The sequence below is a fragment of the Phalacrocorax aristotelis genome, chromosome 18 (assembly GCF_949628215.1).
Source record: "Phalacrocorax aristotelis chromosome 18, bGulAri2.1, whole genome shotgun sequence".
Classification (NCBI taxonomy): domain Eukaryota; kingdom Metazoa; phylum Chordata; class Aves; order Suliformes; family Phalacrocoracidae; genus Phalacrocorax; species Phalacrocorax aristotelis.
Window position 1 is genome coordinate 3227964 of NC_134293.1, and position 17682 is coordinate 3245645.

Here is a 17682-nt window from a genome sequence, read left to right on the forward strand (position 1 = left end):
TTTTGCAGAAGCCCACAATTGCTGTTTACTTTGATTTATATTATATTTGCAATGTCATAGCCACTTCCAAGTCACCCGACATCTGCACCACATGCTAGGTCTGACATCAGTAGCTAGACCGCCCGCTCTTCCTTGGGGCTATATATCTCTTGGCACATCTGAGCACTTTAATTTTTGGGTTTTTTTACTTTCGTAGTAGCAAGAAGGGAGGTGTTTCTCCTTGTGTTCCAGGACTGCTCAGAGATTTTTAAATTCACAACTTCAAGACAAAGCGAAAGCAGTACCAGGAAAGAACTCTGAAATTGCAAAATAAGAAAAGACATAAGAAAAGCAGTGGTGAGGGCTGCTGGGGTGCCTCTGCCTCACACCTGTCCAGCCTCGGCATGCCCTCTGTGCTGTGGTCGGGTAAAAAAGGGTTTTACCTGGTTTTGTGGGCTGGAGTTATATTGTGAATTAATAATAAATAAGGCACTAAAGTTAAGTTTTGTTGTTACTGTATTTATTAGCAATGTTACATGGGAAGAGTCCTGTGGCCCATCCCGGCCCTCCAAGGGGCTCTTGCGGCGGCCGCCGGTGATGTCGATTTACACCCTGGCGTTTTGGTGAAGGAAAGGAGGCCCTTAAGGCCCTTTTCTGCTTTGTTTTCTGCTGTTAATTAACGTTTGTTAGTGCACGGCGGGGAAAAAGCCTCCTCCACCGGCGGAGGTGCCGCCAAGGGGCCCGGGCCCGGGCCTGCCCCCGCCCGTCGCCATGGCAACCGCGCCTCGCCATAGCAACCAGCACCCCCCCAACCCGGGCGAGTCACCTTGCCCGGCCGCTCTGCCCCCTGCACGTGACCTGCCGGGCCATGAGCGCGGAACGGAAGTGACGCAGCCGCACCTCGGTCGCATGATGTGGCAAAAAAAAAAAAAAAAAAGGAAAAAAAGACCGGGGAGGGAGGAGTGGTGAGGCTCGAAATAGTCCCTTCCGGTGGCCGATCTCTTCGCCGCTCCCATTGGTTCCGCGGGTAGTGAGGCATCCCTCTCTGCCGGGATCCTTCCGCCCGGCCGGCGCAGTTGAGGCAGGTCCCGGCAGGTGAGGGCAGGCCTCTTCCTTCCGCGGTGGTATCCTTCCGCCGGCGGGGGCAGCTTCCGGATCTCCACGGCCCTTCCCCGCTCGCTGGCCCCTTCCGCCATTGCGGTCCCGCTTCCCCGCGCCGCCCGGACCCCGCTCAGGTGCGACTCCGGTCCGGCCTCGGACTGGAGCCCCAGCCCGCCGCCGCCATGGCCCAGATCCTGCCTATCCGCTTCCAGGAGCATCTCCAGGTAGGGCGCGGGGAGGCCGGGCCGGGGGAGCGGGGCTGGGGCGGGCGGGCCGCTCCCTCCTTTCCTCAGACGGAGGAGCCGCCCGGGGACGCTGCTCGGGCGAGAGGCCGCGGGGCGGCCGCCCTTCCGCAGGCCTTGCCGGTGTCCGGCTCGGGCAGCGCCTTCCCGCCGCGGGCCCGGGTTTGAGGGGGAGCGCTGGGGCGGCGCGGGGGCTCCTCCGCGCCCTGGGCAGGAGCGGGCCGAGGTGCGGGCGCCGGGCATCCGGCCCTCGCCTTCCCCGTTCGGTGCCGGCGCTGTGGGCGAGGCTGGCGGCGTGCCCGCGCTGGCACCTGCCGGGCGGTGCGGCCGTGGGAGGGCAGAGCGCGGCGGGCCCGCTCCGCTCCCCGCGGGGAGCCCCGCTCCGCCGGGCAGGGCCGGGGGTGCCGCCTCGGCGCCGGGGGCTTGATGAGGCGGCCAAGCTGCCGCCCTGTATTCCTGTATTATTGGTGTTTTTTTTAATGAGACTAAGCCTCCTTGTAGTCGTAAGAATGTGCTAAATCATTTTATTGACGTTCTGACTTATACGGTATCTTCTGTGAAGAAAAAAACCACCATTGTAGGGGAACATGGAAGCTGCTGCGGGCTTCCCTGCAGTGCAGGCACAGAAGTGCCAGGTCTACGCTGCCCGCTAACAAATTCTAGGTTTGGCTGTCGTTAAACCATAACCACACATTAATAGATTATTTCCAAGTGATGGCCTTTAGCTTTAACACGGCCTTCTAAAGGCACGAGTAACAAATCCTGCAGTCACTCCGCTGCAGGCACGCAAGGTTACCTTCCCAAATCAGCGTACACCTTTAATGTGTCTCGGTGGAGCTGGAGCTCAGGGAGGGGTCTGGACGCCATAATACAGTTGTGCAATGTGTAGTTCCTATCTGACAAGGCTATAGGGCGAAGTACTACGCGCCACGCTTCTCGTCCTGGGCTGCTGTAGCTGTGGTGGCGTTAAGCTTGGCCTTGTTGCTGAGGAGTGTTTTTCTGAGGAGAACGTGTATAATAAGTTACATGGACGTACTCAGGCAGGGTCTTCTGGCTTCCAGCAACCTGCCCGTGGGCCCGATTCCCTGCAATGTCAGTGCCCGTATGTGGTTTGGCCTCAGCTAACTGGGACTGTGGTGGGCACTAGCGTAGGGATGGATTTACACGCTTTATAGTGACTTTTTTCCCTATAGGAAGAATTTAGTTTCTAGACCCTTTGCTAAAAGAACAATTGTAAAATACTTATCTTGCTGTGTGAATTACCGCTGTCCATAGGGTTATTTTTAGGTTTAAAAAAATGCTGCCTTGATTGGTTTTTATCTGGCTAGTTAATTGCTGGGCATCAGATTATTTTACTTCAATATCAGTTTAAAACCAGGCCAGAATTCATAGCGTTGGCATAGCCCTGGACTCTTCTTTAGCAAGGAGCACTGACAGGAGAATCTCATCAGTTGACCAGAGCTTCAGCTCTGAGCAAGTTTGTTCTGGTAATAGCATAGCCTGGAACTGAGTATTGAGAAGATTCTGTGTGCTCAGGTGACACTCATACCTCTGGGTAGCCCAGCTCTTAATAAAGTATTGTGGAAATGCATCTATGATATATTATTTAAGATACAAACCTTGCGTGTGACCCACTGCCAGGTCTCTAATGACATGAGTGCTATTATGTAAGGAAACTCAACTGCTTCGCTCCAGAAGCGCTGATAGGTTTCAGGCCAGCACTATTGCGGAACATGACTGTTCTGACTAAAGACTGATTTATCTGTTTACTTGTATTTTTTCCCCTGCTCTTATTTAACGTAGAGCATGGACCTGACCAGAACCTTTAACAACTGCGTATATGAGCTGGTCTTTTGTAAGACTCTGTGTCCAGCCTTCTGAGCCTATGTGCACGTGGCTCTTGCCCGTAATGCTGCAGCTTGTGGTAACTACTGAACTTCCTCATTTTATTTCATTGAAAAAATTCAGAGGAACTTGAATTCTCGGAGGTACTGTTTTCATGCTGAAGCTTCTGACTTGCTGTTGGAATAAACTTTGAGAGCAGAAACAGTGATATTGCTACATTTTAGCTGTCCAGAACTGCTTTAGCATATTCTAGGCTGTTCATAGGAGGTCCTCATGGACTCAGTAATACAATTTCTTGAACTGTGCCTGACCTACATCATCTGGGAAACTTGTCATACAGGTGTTGTGCAACACCTGCAAGTTTGCAGTTGATGCTTAATGAAAGATAAGGTACCCAGCTGGGCCCCTATTCATAAAAAGGCAGGTGATGGATATGAATGGGAAAGTTCTTGCGAGGCTATTATTGAAACTTGCTTTTAATTAATCTGAAAAACTGGCAGTCAATGCTACATGCAGTAAAATACTAGATCTCCATGGATCCATTACTGCAGGTCAAAAAATGGTCAAGTTAAGTGTCTGTACAAAGCTTGTGCTGATCTTCAGCCCAGCTGCGCTCCATATTACAGCACCCAAGGCATGCTGGCATTATCTGTCGTTGTCAGCATCTTGGCTAGGCAACACAGGAATGAAGAGTTAAAGGCTCCAGAAGCCCTGCTTCGTTGTGCTCCTGGATGCCCTGTCTCTTTGGTACGCAGTAAAGCATGCTTTGTACCCACAATTCGAGCTAGAGATCTCGCCTGGGCAAGTAAGATGTGGCAAGTAGTTAGCTTACTAGGGCTAAGTAAGCTTTCTGGATATTAACTAGGTGAAGTCTAAAACCAAAATGTGTAGTCAGGCTTCAGGTCTTGTTCGTTTGAGTCCCATTGCATACCTCTGAAATCTCAGTAGTCGCAAATATGTAGGATGTTATCTGTGTATTGTCTGCTGTTGATGCCTGCCTTGCCACAAAAGAACATCAACAACACGCTGCGGAGAGATGTTTTCCTTGTGAGCTTCCAAGGAGAAACTTGATTCCTGTGCCATCAAAACTACTGGACTCACATTGTAAAACTTTATAGTGCTTTTTTTTTATAGTGCTACTTTGGAAACAGTCCAGTGGGCACATGGTGGGAGATCAGAGTTCAGTGTGTCAAATGATTGCAAATCTGGCTGCTCGTATCCAGGTTATAGGGATTCCGTAAGTTGGTGCCTCTGGGTACTTGAGGGTGAAGGTAACATGCAACTGCTTACTGTGGTAGGTGCACAGAGCTTTTCTAAGATTACCTGTTCCTGGTGAATGAGAGAGAACCAGATGAGTTAGCAGGTGATGAACTGTGGTTGCCATTTAATTTAGCCACACTACCCAGAAATAGGTAAAACCTGAATTTGGACCAGGCACACCACTGTACTGGTGTGACTTAAGGCATTAATAAATACTCTTCTGCACCTAAATATATTTTTAAAAACTAAATTATTCTGTAGACTTGTCTAGACAGTACAGAAAATGGCTGTGTGCTTGATGCTGGGACAGAACTACTCTTTTTAACTAGGAAAAGGTTTTTTTGTCTATTGGTCATTGATGGAGCAAACCTGAATAGCAGCTTTGCTGTTCTAGGGTGGTGGTACTTGGATGGCTCTCAGAATCACAGCTAGCTATGCCAAAGAGCTAACGGAATAAACCTGGACAGCTGAGGCATCGTATAATAAAACTTATAAATTTACTACTTCATGCTAAGAACGACAAAACAACGAAGTGTTTCTGTGTGTTGTGCTGGCAGTGAGACAGTTTAATATATCCTAAATCTCTGCTATAACAGCATTAATTTGAAGCAGTTAAGTCTTTTGATGGTACTTTAAGTCAGGAATTAAAGACAGGACTGCTGTGCCTAACCCTGTTTTGGTAGGAGGCCTGCCCCCTGCGTCTTAGTAGACCTGAATTCCTAAAACCAGTGAGTTCTTACAGAGAGAAAATCTGCAACAAAGAATGCTGTGAAGAACCAGTGTGTCTTGAGGAGTGTGTCTGTGTGTGTGTCAGCTAATTGGATAGGAACGATTAGTTAAGCAGTTTAAGCTATTCCTCTCCCTCGCAGCAGATACTGAAGTCAACAGGCCTGCTTGTCTTGGTGGCACTACTCATTAGCACTTCACGCTGGGACTGTGGTGACTTAACTAAAGATAAGTAATGGCAGCCAGTGGTTCTGAACTCGGGTTTCAGCAGGTATGGTCTCAGCTGTGGCTTGTAACTGAAATAGTCACACAGCATATCTGGCTGCTGAGACAGGATGGCTGCCTCTGCCTCTTGAGGCTGAGGCAGAAAATAGGAAGGATCTAGAAATAGAGCTCTCAACTATTATAGAGGTCTCTTATCTGTTGAAAACATAACTGCCTAGTTACAAACTGTAACTCTTACCTTGGGCTGGTAAACATGAAGTACTTCAGAGCCATTGACTGGCTGCGGGACTCCTGTGTTGCAGAACTGCAGTCAGTAACTAACAGATCAGCACGGACATAAGTCTTCTGTGCGACTTAAGTTTGCTTTGCTAAGTTTTCTGTATGGAATGAAATGAGTGGTTGAAATGTAGCCTAGTGTCTACCTTGTTAAATCAAAGCCAAATAAAGCATGGCCTTGCAATAGAACTGATGTGACTCGCTGCATGTCAAGAAGCTCCATGCTCCTCAAAGACTGGGAATATTTCTGTTAACTGGCATTTCCCAGCTAATGTGACTTCTAGCTGCATGTAGATAAGGAGTCTCTGGGCAGAGACTAAGCAGCTGCTTGTGGCTACAAGAGCAGTGGTTATATCCTGTTGAGTGTGAGTGTCGAGGTGAAATGTGTACTCAGCAGTTCGCGCCCTTCCTTGTAGGCAAGGAGAAATTATTTGACAGCTAAGCAAATTGTCACAAGAAAGCAAATGTTCCCGGAAGGGGTCAACAGAGACTCTTGTCAGCAGTTTTACCATTCAGCTTGATGTCAAACATGCATGTAATATGACAACTTCTCTGGGTAAGTTACCAAGAACGTACTTGAATTTTCTTCCAGTGAAAAAAATAGTTTTACTAATCAGACTGCCACTTACCACGTTATAATGATTCACCTCCTAATGCTGTTCAGATAAATGTCGTGGTAGAATTTGATGGTTCAATACAGCCTGAAACTGAGCAAAGTATCCAGCCTCAAGTTAGATGAGTCCTTCAAGGCAACACCTCTGCTGAACAGAAGAGTTGCTGCTGTCTCTGGCAGCCTGTTTCATGGTTCCACTCTAATGCAGCAGCTACTTCACAGAACACTTTCTTCTCCTTGTGCTTTCAGGAGGCTGGTGTAACTGAACTTTCCAACAAATGTTGCTGTAAAATAACTTGCACTGTAAACTGGTTGACTGAGCACAGCTAGCAAGTTCTGCTTTCATATCTGCTTGAAAGCCAAGGAAGTAGGGGTTGGTTTTTTTTTGTAGTTTAATGTAGGAGTGTCTTAGAATTCCTCCTTTCTTTTCACAGTCTCTTAAACTTGTCTGTGAATTGGTGAAAGGTAGTGGACCTAAATGTGTGCAGTATTAAACGTTTGTGGTTTTTGCCTCTGTGGTAAGAGGAGTAGAAAATCTGCTGTAAACCCCCGTACTCTTCTAGCTGTAGTGCAAATTCAGGAGTTTGTACATGGAATAGTATTGAAATTTTCATAATAAAAGCCTCCAAAGAAATACCTGCTGTCATGTTTCCTAATAGTAATCTTAGTTTTTGTTTACTTTGCTTAGCTTTGTAAACACTCCTGCCTCGCTCACCTGAACTTTGGCTCATTTGGGGAAGGAAATAACCTGTAGTACAGGGAACGACATATACTCTCAAGAGTTCTATGCGTCAGGTCTGAGTGCAGCCAGGAGAAGTGACCATTAGCCGTACCAGCTGAGCAAAGCAAGTGCCACTCTTGGCTGGTGACGATCTTACGTAATCAAGTGCAGAGATTGTCATGGTTAGAGTCAACTTCCTGTCTCGGTGCTTGAAGGAGACTTGGTCCATGCACTTGGATCTGTTGGGATTAAAAGATGAAATCTTAGCAGAATGAGCTTGTGTTCTTGAAGACCTCACTAATGGTTGTGCCTCTATGGGAAAGCTTCTCCAAGCTTTCTTCAGAGCTCCAGTGCCAATTTAAAATTTTTCAAAGCTGTATCTAGCCTTTGGAAATGCTCTTAAATTGAAAAAGGACCACATCTTCCACTTCTAACTAGGGTTGCATACCTGAGATGTGACACCTAGCAGGTGGCAGTTTGATCACGATTAAGATAAATCTGTCTTGCAATATCTAAGCAACTTAGGGAGATCTAGACATAACCACTGAATCAAAGAGGTCTGCCATCTGCTAGGACTTGCTGCTTTGGTTTGTTCTGCTAACAATGTCCGAGTATAGTGCTGTGAGTTACTGCTAGGCGGAGTACTTGGCACCCTGAAACTGCCCTGCTCTACCAAATGAACAAGGAAGTTGAGTTCTTGGTAAATGATTTTGCACTTGTCAAGACTGCAGCCCTAGCAAAAGGAAATGCCACATGCTAGTAAGTCTCTCCAGCTCTGCCAGATGAAACTCTTACACCTTCAAACCTTCTCTACTGCAGGGGTGTGACCAGGTTGCATATAGGCCCGCCTAGCTGATGTACAAATACCAGGTCCCAGGCCTAGAGAACACTACCCAAATAAAGATGTGAAAGGGAGAATTGAACTTAAATCTGAAATCTTCTAAGTGAATCCATGTCGTTGAAGAATATGCGATCGGTTCTGTGATGCTGGACCTCAAATACTGACTTAAATCTGAGTAACAGTTCTGACCTGTCAAGGGGGTCGGGCTTGATTTCTGTAGCTATAGCACCATGAAGGCAGTTTCCTCTGGGGAGAGCTGAAGAAATGCTTATCTTTCACTTGAAAGTTTCCTGGCTTCATTGTCAGGTGGATGGATGTAAAGGGAGCTGTCTTTGAAACTGTTCACTGTGTTAAGTTGCAGAAAGTGTAGATCTTCTGCCTTGGAAGAATGGCTTAAGCTAGCTTGATGCCTAGCTTCAGGAATTACATCTAAATCTGTTCTGCTTCTACTCATATCTCTCTCAAAATCTTTCAAAGTAGAAAAGCTGGGTAGACCTTCAATTTACCAAATGATCAGCATTAACTCTCTGTAAGCTAGTTGTGAAATAAGCCCTATATAAACACCAAAGAGCCCAAACATCTTTTTGGTATTGTATTGAGATCTTGTTTGAACCTGACTGAAGAGCTTGAAAAGACCTCTTCTGAAAAAGCAAGGTAACTTCAATGAAATAGTGTCCTTTAGGACAAAGGACATAAATGCAGAGTGGCTGGAGAACCATATATGAAGGCTGAATCATCTTCTAGAAGTCTCCTTCGGCCAGCCCAGGGAGCTAAAACTGACTTGCATTTGAGTCTCAACCTTAAGCTGTAGCAAGGTCTAGCTGTCTTGATTAACTGGGTGATACAGATCATCTGTTAAAGTGCCTTCTGTGAAGCTTGTTCTGTTAACTTGGTGTGCCATAGCTTAGATGTTACTTGTTCCTTGCGTGTGCTGTCTGAAAGCTGGGGCAAAGGGGGTGTATGGTAAAATACCCTCTTTATCAGAAGCTGTAAGTAGGCAGGAACAGAGCGGCTGAGGCGTTGTCATCTCAGAGCTTGTACAGAGCACAGCTGATAAGAGCTTGGTGTTTTGCTTCAAACCAGTACAATATACCAACGTGGCTTTGAAGGTCGAGACCTTGGGCTTGAAGTTTAGTCTCCCATAAACAAAGATATCTGAAGTATTAGAAGTGATAATTCTTCTAACAGTAGAAAACTGATCTTGAGTTTTTAAGGGGTATCAGCCCACAAGCTGGGTATCTGTATGTGAGGTGAACGAACTGTTCAGCATTTCTGTTAAAAATGGAAACTTTGTTTCACTACTGACACCCTAGTGTGCCGGCCTGTTGCAAACATGCACAGTTAAGTGGTATTAACTAAACTGTGTTTTGTGGCAAGCTGTACTAGAAACATGATTTAAAAATATGCATTTAAAGGTTTACAGAAGCAGAGTGTGGCTCAGCGGAAAAGGAGGTGGCTTGTTGGAATCTTCTGTATGCTTAAGTGTGGCCGTGGATAAGCCATTTCTGACTTCAGTAGTGTCCCTCTCGTGTGTTAGCTCTGCCTCCTGGGTGGTATACAGCCTTGCTGCTAGACAGGACTAGGCTAATTGCTAGACAGGTAGCTTTTTTTAACTCTACAAGGATAAAGATAAAGCTCTGATGCCTCACATGTGATGTTAAGCTTGAAACAGTGATAGCTGCCAAGCTCAGTGCAATGAGTTAGGGCTCTGGAAGCAAAGCTGGTGGGAGTGAGTACAGAAGCTGCAACTCTGGCACAGCTGCCAGGAGCAGGCAAGCTCATTAAACCATATGAGGGTTCAGAAGTTGAGGGTTCAGAAGTTGAGGGTCTCAAGAGTAAGTTGTGAATGGACCTTGAAGACAAGGTACCAAGCACTTGAATGCTGCAGGGCTTCTTCAGGAAGCCTGCTGGGCTTAACTGAAATGGGCAAGAATTTGTGTGCCGTGCCATTTTTGGGTAGGGTGTTGGGTTGTCACAAAAAGCTGTGTGAAGCCTAGTATCTCTTGCAACTTTAACAGAAGCTGTTCGTGGCTATATGGAGGTAGTAACTTAATGCTAAACCTTTTTTCCTCTTCCAGCTCCAAAACCTGGGCATCAACCCAGCAAACATTGGGTTCAGCACTCTGACAATGGAGTCCGACAAATTCATCTGCATAAGAGAGAAAGTGGGGGAACAGGCTCAAGTGGTGATCATCGACATGAATGACCCCAGCAACCCTATTCGAAGACCAATTTCAGCTGACAGTGCTATCATGAACCCTGCCAGTAAAGTCATTGCATTAAAAGGTATGGAAGTCCTTAAAAATGCTTGAAGTGGATGGAGAGCTTTCTATAGGACTAGTTTATGACTGACTTAAGTCTCTTGGGCAATTTATGTGGGAGGATCCCTTACCAATTTTCTACAGCTTAATGGGAGCTTAAGTTGAATGCATTTTTCAGTTCTTCTGAAGGTAGCTGGACAGTAAGTTTCAGTTAAGGCTTCCTGCTATTTGCTGGTCTTCAGAGTGAGGTTTTTGCTTAATTCAGAATGCTTACAGCTTTCTGAGCAGGGAGAGCCATAAGGAAAGTTCAGGCTTTAAGGACTTTCTGGAGTTGCAAGTGTGGAATCATGTTAGAGGGAAGTGAGACCTGATATCCTAAGCGATTAAGGTCTATTAACAAAGCCTCCCTTTACAGAGAGGAAAAATAAGATGAGAGAGGAGGGGAAATATTCCTGAAGGCCTTAGTCTGGCCTTGCTGGAAAAAGCCAGTGCACCGATTTGTGCACATTTATCAGTCAGTGATAAGAAAAGTAAAGCTATGCAAGGAAGACTTGTGTAGTGAATAAAGCACAAGGTCAGCTGCCTTGCTATCACTGGTGATTGAGAGCAAGCATTCCTCTGGAGTCTCAAGAAATGTTGATCTCTTTCCCCAAGAGGCCCAAATACTGTCACTGTAGAAATGCAAATATTGCTGATGGAAAGATGTATATGTATTCAATGTTATTTGACTTTAATACTGTGCTACTGTTTTGTCACAACTTTAATGCTTTCTTGTGTGTGCAGATGGTGAGTTATTTCAGTTGACTGTACCAGTTCCTGTCCTGTCTTATGAAAAGAAAAAGCAGAATTAAATGGCTCAGATCTATGGTGCACATGGGTGAACGGTGGTGTTTAAGTAACTGAAAACCTAAAATTCAGAGTTTTTCCATGCCCTCCTAAACAAGGGAAACCTTAAGATACAGAAAATTAATCCACTGAGGAACTCTGAAGTGTACTTAAACTGTCATGATCTTGATTTTAAAGCTTTTTATAAACAGGACTGACCGTTTTGACTTAAGTCTAGAGTTTGCCTCCTAATACGCCTTGCATAGCATGTAGGATACGTGTTACCGGAACGTGATCTCCCTTGACTCTAAAGCTCCAATTGCACTAGATATGGAAATCAATTGCTAGTCTGTAGCCTGAGTGATGCTGTATTAGTCTTCTCCAAGCTCTGGAGAGACTCCTGACTCTGCGTCTTATGTCAGTAGCTGAAGTAATGGTGGCTTCTAACTAGACCAATCCTTGGTGAGCGAAGGCACTTGCTGATACGGCGCTGTGATTTTTAGCAAGCTGGGTTACAGTTAGTAACTGTAGCAGATATTCGAACCTGCACCTAGTTTCACCTGATCTTTAATATTGCTCTTGGGCTACAGTAGCATGTGCTTAAATAGCTGTCTGCTAAAACTAATAGAAGTTGGTCAGAACCTTCCTTGTCTTCTCAACAGGAAGAAATAATTTGTTATATGCCACTGCATTGTAAAAACTGGTAGAAATGACTGCAGGTGGCTCTTCAGGATGTATGTATGCAACATTCTGTGTAATTCTGAGAACTTTTCCTCTTATCTTCTAGAGCTTGTGTTGGTCACTAGATTCCTCTCCCTGCACAGTTTCTGTTAGTCTGGTTTGCAGCCAGTAGCTGTGTATCCCATTAGTGCAACCTAAGTGTTTTGGTTAATGAGTCTGAATTAAGAAATCCCTCTGCCAACTTGACTGTTCCATGTTGTGCTTTTTTTATACTTAAAACAGATGTGGATGTAGTTTTTAATGACATTGGTATAGCTCTCCTCACAACTTTCAAGAGACTCAGCATTATTGTAACCTAGTCTTTGATGTATGTGAAGTATCATACAACTTGTTTGTGTAGCTGAAGCTCTTGTCTCCCACCAGCTTGTTTTCCACATCTGTTTGATTGCTCAGTAGTGGCAAATTGGTAAAATTAGCCCTAGGAGCATGGTCTGGTTAAAAGTAACGGCTGATCACTGAAGATACTGCCAGTATATAACAGCATTTTCTTAAAGGAAGTTGCAAGGGTTTAATACCATAGTGCAGCTCTTCTACTTTTAACCAGTGCTTGAAGTAACAAGTGGGAACTGCAACCTGGCTAACAATGTTGTGTTTTCTAGCTGGGAAGACGCTTCAAATATTTAACATTGAAATGAAGAGCAAAATGAAGGCTCATACGATGACAGACGATGTCACCTTCTGGAAGTGGATCTCGCTGAATACTGTTGCCCTTGTAACGGATAATGCAGTCTACCATTGGAGTATGGAGGGGGAGTCGCAGCCTGTGAAAATGTTTGATCGCCATTCTAGTCTTGCTGGCTGCCAGATCATCAACTACCGTACTGATGCTAAGCAGAAATGGCTCCTGCTAACTGGCATATCTGCACAGGTACTTTACCGCTAGGGGGGCCTGCCATGGAAGGCCCGGAGCTTGTCCTCTTTCCTTCTTCTGTAGGAGCGGGAGTGATATGTGTGGGTTTTTTCCCTAAAACATTGCTGGGTATCTAAATACTTGATTTGGTCTTCAGGTAACAAACTGAAATGTAACTGAAGAATCTTACAGTAATGGTATATACACCAGTACAAGGTTGAGAGTCTTAAGTGATGCCTTTGTAAGAGAAAGCATGGCATGGTACTTCAGCTTGATATGACCACAGCTTTACCAACACTAACTTAAATGAAATTACTGGCCAAGTGCCTGTTATTTCTGACTCTTGTTCTGTCTTTTCTAGCAAAATCGTGTTGTGGGGGCAATGCAGCTATATTCTGTAGATAGAAAAGTGTCACAACCAATTGAGGGACATGCAGCTAGCTTTGCGCAGTTCAAGATGGAAGGAAATGCTGAAGAATCCACTCTTTTCTGTTTTGCAGTAAGAGGGCAAGCTGGGGGTAAGGTAAGACTTGGTTCTAAATACGCTGTAATCTTTAACAACTCACGCTGGTTACCTGCTTCCGGGAAAACAAGTGGTTTAATGCACAAAGCTACCTTTAGGAAAAAAGTGAAGGAGTCTGTGTCAGTCTGGATGCTATATATCTAATGTATATATATGAAAACTGGTGCGTACAAAGCTTCACAGCAGGGACTACCTGATGTAGCAGGAGGCTGTTTTGAGTCACAAAGTGAGGTGGTATGTCATGACCAGCCTAATTAGCTGCTTGAAACACATGACTCTCAGCTTCACAGGCTAAGCCTAGGGAAAAGCTGTTGTAATCTTTCTTTGATGCTGATCCCCAGTATCAGGCTTAACTTATTTCCAAATTATTGGATGAAAAAAATTAAACACTAGTGTTATAAGGCTAGCTAGTGGTCTAATACTAATGCTGGAATTATGTGAGCTACTTTGTGACAGCTAAAACAAAGTAAAACCAAAGCTAGATTGAAACATCTACAGACTGTCTCTGGAGAATGTTAACCAAGTTGAAAGAGTGTGTATAAAGTGATCTAACTGAATCCTTAAACTTCTAAGTAGCTATGGGTAACTAAAGATCACGCTTAACTGTTTCCCTCATCTATGGTACATGGATACAGTATGCCACACCTTCAGGTAGTGAAAATATTTAGGAAGACTCAGTTAATCTTCACTTAAGTTTGGGATTAAGGCTCAGCAGCAAAAGAATTGCCATATCCTCATTGTTGAATCTATTGTTGCATAAATTAAATGCAAGAACTAACAGACTAATCTTATCTATTGCACAGTTGCATATCATTGAAGTTGGCACACCACCTACTGGGAATCAGCCCTTTCCAAAGAAAGCAGTGGATGTCTTCTTTCCTCCTGAAGCACAAAATGACTTTCCTGTTGCCATGCAGGTACGACAGCTGCAAACAGGAGCATAAGAAAAGTCTGTACCTTCTCTTGGTGGATGTGACACTGTAACAGGGCGCTGGAAGTGCGGTGGTCAATGTATAGACCTGAGGCTTGGCACTAAGCTGGTTTTCTGCTCCTGCTTCAGTAGTGTTAAAGTGAAGGTGGAGACTGAAGCAGCCTCCAAAGGCAGCTTGTTCTTATTAATAGAAGAAATATCCATGTATATTTAACTGTTTTCAAGCTCTTAAAACATCATTCTACTGTGATAGTACTCAAGTATTAAGTAAAAATATAATAGCACTTTTAGTTGTCCTGAAATGGCAGAGCTATCTGCTGATTCTTAGTAGCACTTACCCGTTTTATCCAATACCAAATTTGATTAATCTCTTCCTGTTTTGCAGATCAGTGACAAGCACGATGTGGTGTTTCTCATAACAAAATATGGCTATATCCACTTGTATGACCTGGAAACTGGCACCTGTATCTACATGAACAGAATCAGTGGAGAAACCATATTTGTAACTGCACAGCATGAAGCAACAGCTGGAATTATTGGAGTGAATAGAAAGGGACAAGTAAGGGAGCTTGGCCTGGGAACCACTTGTTTAGCTAATGCTGCTGGCCCTCAGTCATACACTGTAGTGTTCATATCAATGTCTAAAAGTTTGCAGAAATTACAAGACAGAATAATAGAATAAGGAATATGGTAGATTCGGATAGCTGAACAGGAGTGCAGCTTGCCTGACTTCTACAGCTCAGGTTCTGACTGTGTAATTTTAGGAGTTTTGTACTGGCAGTCAGTGACCTAAACACTGTCCTACTGCTGAGCATGGAACTAGAATATACCTCTCCTGGGGGCAGGTTATACCTTCTCGCAGAGTATGTGCTGATAGAAGTCTTAAATATGTTGACTTTGAACTCTATTCACAAAATCTCATGTCTGACAGTGTTCTGAGCCCCAAGTAAAATTTGCTGCTGTATCTCCATATGCCTCTAACTTAACTAGTTTAAACCAGTCTAACATTGTACAGCTATACCTTTAGACTGAATTGATTTCAAATGTTGTTGCTTGTTGAGCATGAGTAGTACAGAGCAGGATTTCTTCCTAGTTTGTCCTCTAGGATTGGTTACTTAAGACACTGAATATGGGTTACAGGAAGACAGCACTGATATCTCTGTATTTCTGACCTCTGTAAATACCTCAGTTTAAATTGACTGTTAAACATCTGCCTTGATGCAGTAATTGAATGGTAGAGGTTCCTTCTGATAGGTCTGTTTCTTAAATAAAGTAGCAAGACTCTGCAATTATCAAAGGATGAAAAAGCTTTTCATGTATGGCATAGCTTTCCTTTTAGAGGTTAGCTTAGCTCTTGGCTCACTTCTTATATTTGAACTAACTGGAAGTTTTCCATGATAAATTTATTCAGGTGCTCTCAGTGTGTGTGGAAGAAGAGAATATTATTCCCTATATCACAAATGTGCTACAGAATCCTGACCTAGCTTTACGAATGGCTGTCCGCAACAACCTGGCAGGTGCTGAGGAACTCTTTGCCAGAAAATTCAATGCACTGTTCGCACAAGGGAACTATTCGGAGGCAGCAAAAGTGGCAGCTAATGCCCCAAAGGTAATGGGCCAATATTGAGTAGTACTGAGCTCTAGTGGCTTAAGCTTCTTGCTTCAGGAGATCTAACTGAATTTCATAAGTGGCAAGACAAGGATCTCGTTAGTGCTCCTGTCCTAATGTAGTACTTAACATACCTGTGAGGAACGTGTACACTGTGTGCTGAGAGTACTGATTGTATGCTGGCAGATCTTAAAGTGTGTATGAAGCCTGCAGAGATGGGGAAGAATAAACGATGGCTATGAGGCTTAGTGTTTCTGGTACTTATCCTTATTGCTCCAATGATTAAAAAAAGTCTCCACGAAAAGACAGCCTCCCGTTGAGGCTGGACCTGGAAATAGGACTAAAAGGGCAGACTAAGAGCAAAGATCATGCTAAATTCAGATGAGAGGAACTTGCTTGCAAGGGCAAGGGTGTCTTAATTTTGTAGGATAGTCCTCTGAACTTAAATTTGCATTGCCATTAAGACAAGCTTAAGAGGCTACTGTTGCACACCTTGTGTCAGGACATCTCAAAGGCAATGTCAAGCTGATATTCCACCATACTGCTTTTGACTTATCCTGGGCTGGCAAAACGTAATGTGGCTGTAACAAGCATTTCTAACTTCAGCTTTCTGGAGAAAGGCTTGCCAAACCACAAGAGCAGAACAGAAAACTGAAGTGCATTTCTGTTTCTGGCAGGGAATCCTGCGTACTCCAGACACCATACGCCGCTTCCAGAGTGTTCCAGCTCAGCCTGGACAGACTTCTCCTTTACTCCAATACTTCGGCATTCTGCTTGACCAAGGGCAGCTGAATAAGTACGAGTCGCTGGAACTCTGCAGACCAGTGCTTCAGCAGGGACGCAAACAGCTCTTGGAAAAATGGCTAAAGGAAGATAAGGTAAATTTGGGATGGACACCTTTAGAGCCCTGGAGGAATGTAAATGCCTGACAGCCTTTCCCTTCCCAAGGAAAACTCAGCTAGGCAGCTCATCAATGTGCTACTGTGATCAAACAGTTGAGCAATAGGTGTTCACTCTCCCTGTAAATATGACCCATATTACTGCAAGAGAATTAATCAAATACTTGAAGAGCTTCTCTAATTCTACTTAAAATTACAGCAGGGTAAACTTAGTATGGAAAGCTTCTGACCTGCTGCCGTTCTTTCCCAAACCACTTCAGGCTTCTTTGGATACTGACTTGCATATATGTTGAGTTGTGGTTTAGTTTCTATAATTAGCTGAAGATAGATGCTGATATGTTCCATTGCCTAATTCTTTTTAGCTCTACAAATGCATTTCTGACTCCTGTAGAGCAGCATAAGGAACAGAGCCCACTAGATCACTGCTGAAAGAGTCAAATGATGCTATCAAACTGGGCCTTAATTTCTTTTCTTCTTAAGAGAAGTCCAGAAGTAAAATAAATGAGGAAGAAGTTAATAACGCATTTCAGCGTGGCATGATCAGGGTGGTCTGACTGTCTTTATATCTTTAAACAGCTGGAGTGCTCAGAGGAGCTGGGAGACCTTGTGAAATCTGTAGATCCTACGCTAGCCCTTAGTGTCTATCTGAGAGCCAACGTTCCAAACAAAGTCATCCAGTGTTTTGCTGAAACAGGACAAGTCCAGAAGATTGTTTTGTATGCTAAGAAGGTGAGAGGAAATTAAATTGCCATATCTGTCCTGTACTTGGGAATAACTAGTGTATGTTCCAAAGTAGCTAAAAGTAATTGTGGGTGAATCTGGGAGCCTGAGTAGTACCTATTTTGCCTAAAGTTTTGTTATTAATAATTACTGCTAGACTTCATACATGTGCCCTTCCATACTTCCCTATGTAGCCTGTTCCAAATGAGGAAATCCTGCCTGGGTGGTGTAAGCTACTGACAGTAGCTTTTGCTGAGCTCTGTATTTAACAAGGCATGTGCTCTTGCTGAGTTACTACTTTTCGTTATCTTTTCAGGTTGGATATACTCCAGACTGGATTTTTTTGCTGAGGAATGTAATGAGAATCAGCCCTGATCAAGGACAGCAGTTTGCACAAATGCTTGTTCAAGATGAAGAGCCTCTTGCAGACATAACACAAGTAAATAATTTTATTGCTATGAAATGTTAACTTCAAGGCCTTAAATTGGGAAGAG

The 17682-nt window shown here is 44.3% G+C and overlaps 1 protein-coding gene across 1 annotated transcript in view; it reads left to right on the plus strand.

Annotated features, from left to right (window-relative positions):
* The first annotated feature begins 1100 nt into the window (after nucleotides 1-1100).
* CLTC (clathrin heavy chain) overlaps nucleotides 1101-17682 on the plus strand; it is a 33408-nt gene continuing 16826 nt past the window's right edge. Inside the window, exons 1-10 of the mRNA XM_075113325.1 lie at nucleotides 1101-1304; nucleotides 9908-10115; nucleotides 12256-12524; nucleotides 12868-13029; nucleotides 13833-13946; nucleotides 14346-14519; nucleotides 15372-15569; nucleotides 16247-16447; nucleotides 17045-17197; nucleotides 17505-17627. Coding sequence (XP_074969426.1) covers nucleotides 1263-1304; nucleotides 9908-10115; nucleotides 12256-12524; nucleotides 12868-13029; nucleotides 13833-13946; nucleotides 14346-14519; nucleotides 15372-15569; nucleotides 16247-16447; nucleotides 17045-17197; nucleotides 17505-17627 — 1644 coding nt within the window. The 5' untranslated portion in view covers nucleotides 1101-1262. The remainder of the gene's footprint in view (nucleotides 1305-9907; nucleotides 10116-12255; nucleotides 12525-12867; nucleotides 13030-13832; nucleotides 13947-14345; nucleotides 14520-15371; nucleotides 15570-16246; nucleotides 16448-17044; nucleotides 17198-17504; nucleotides 17628-17682) is intronic.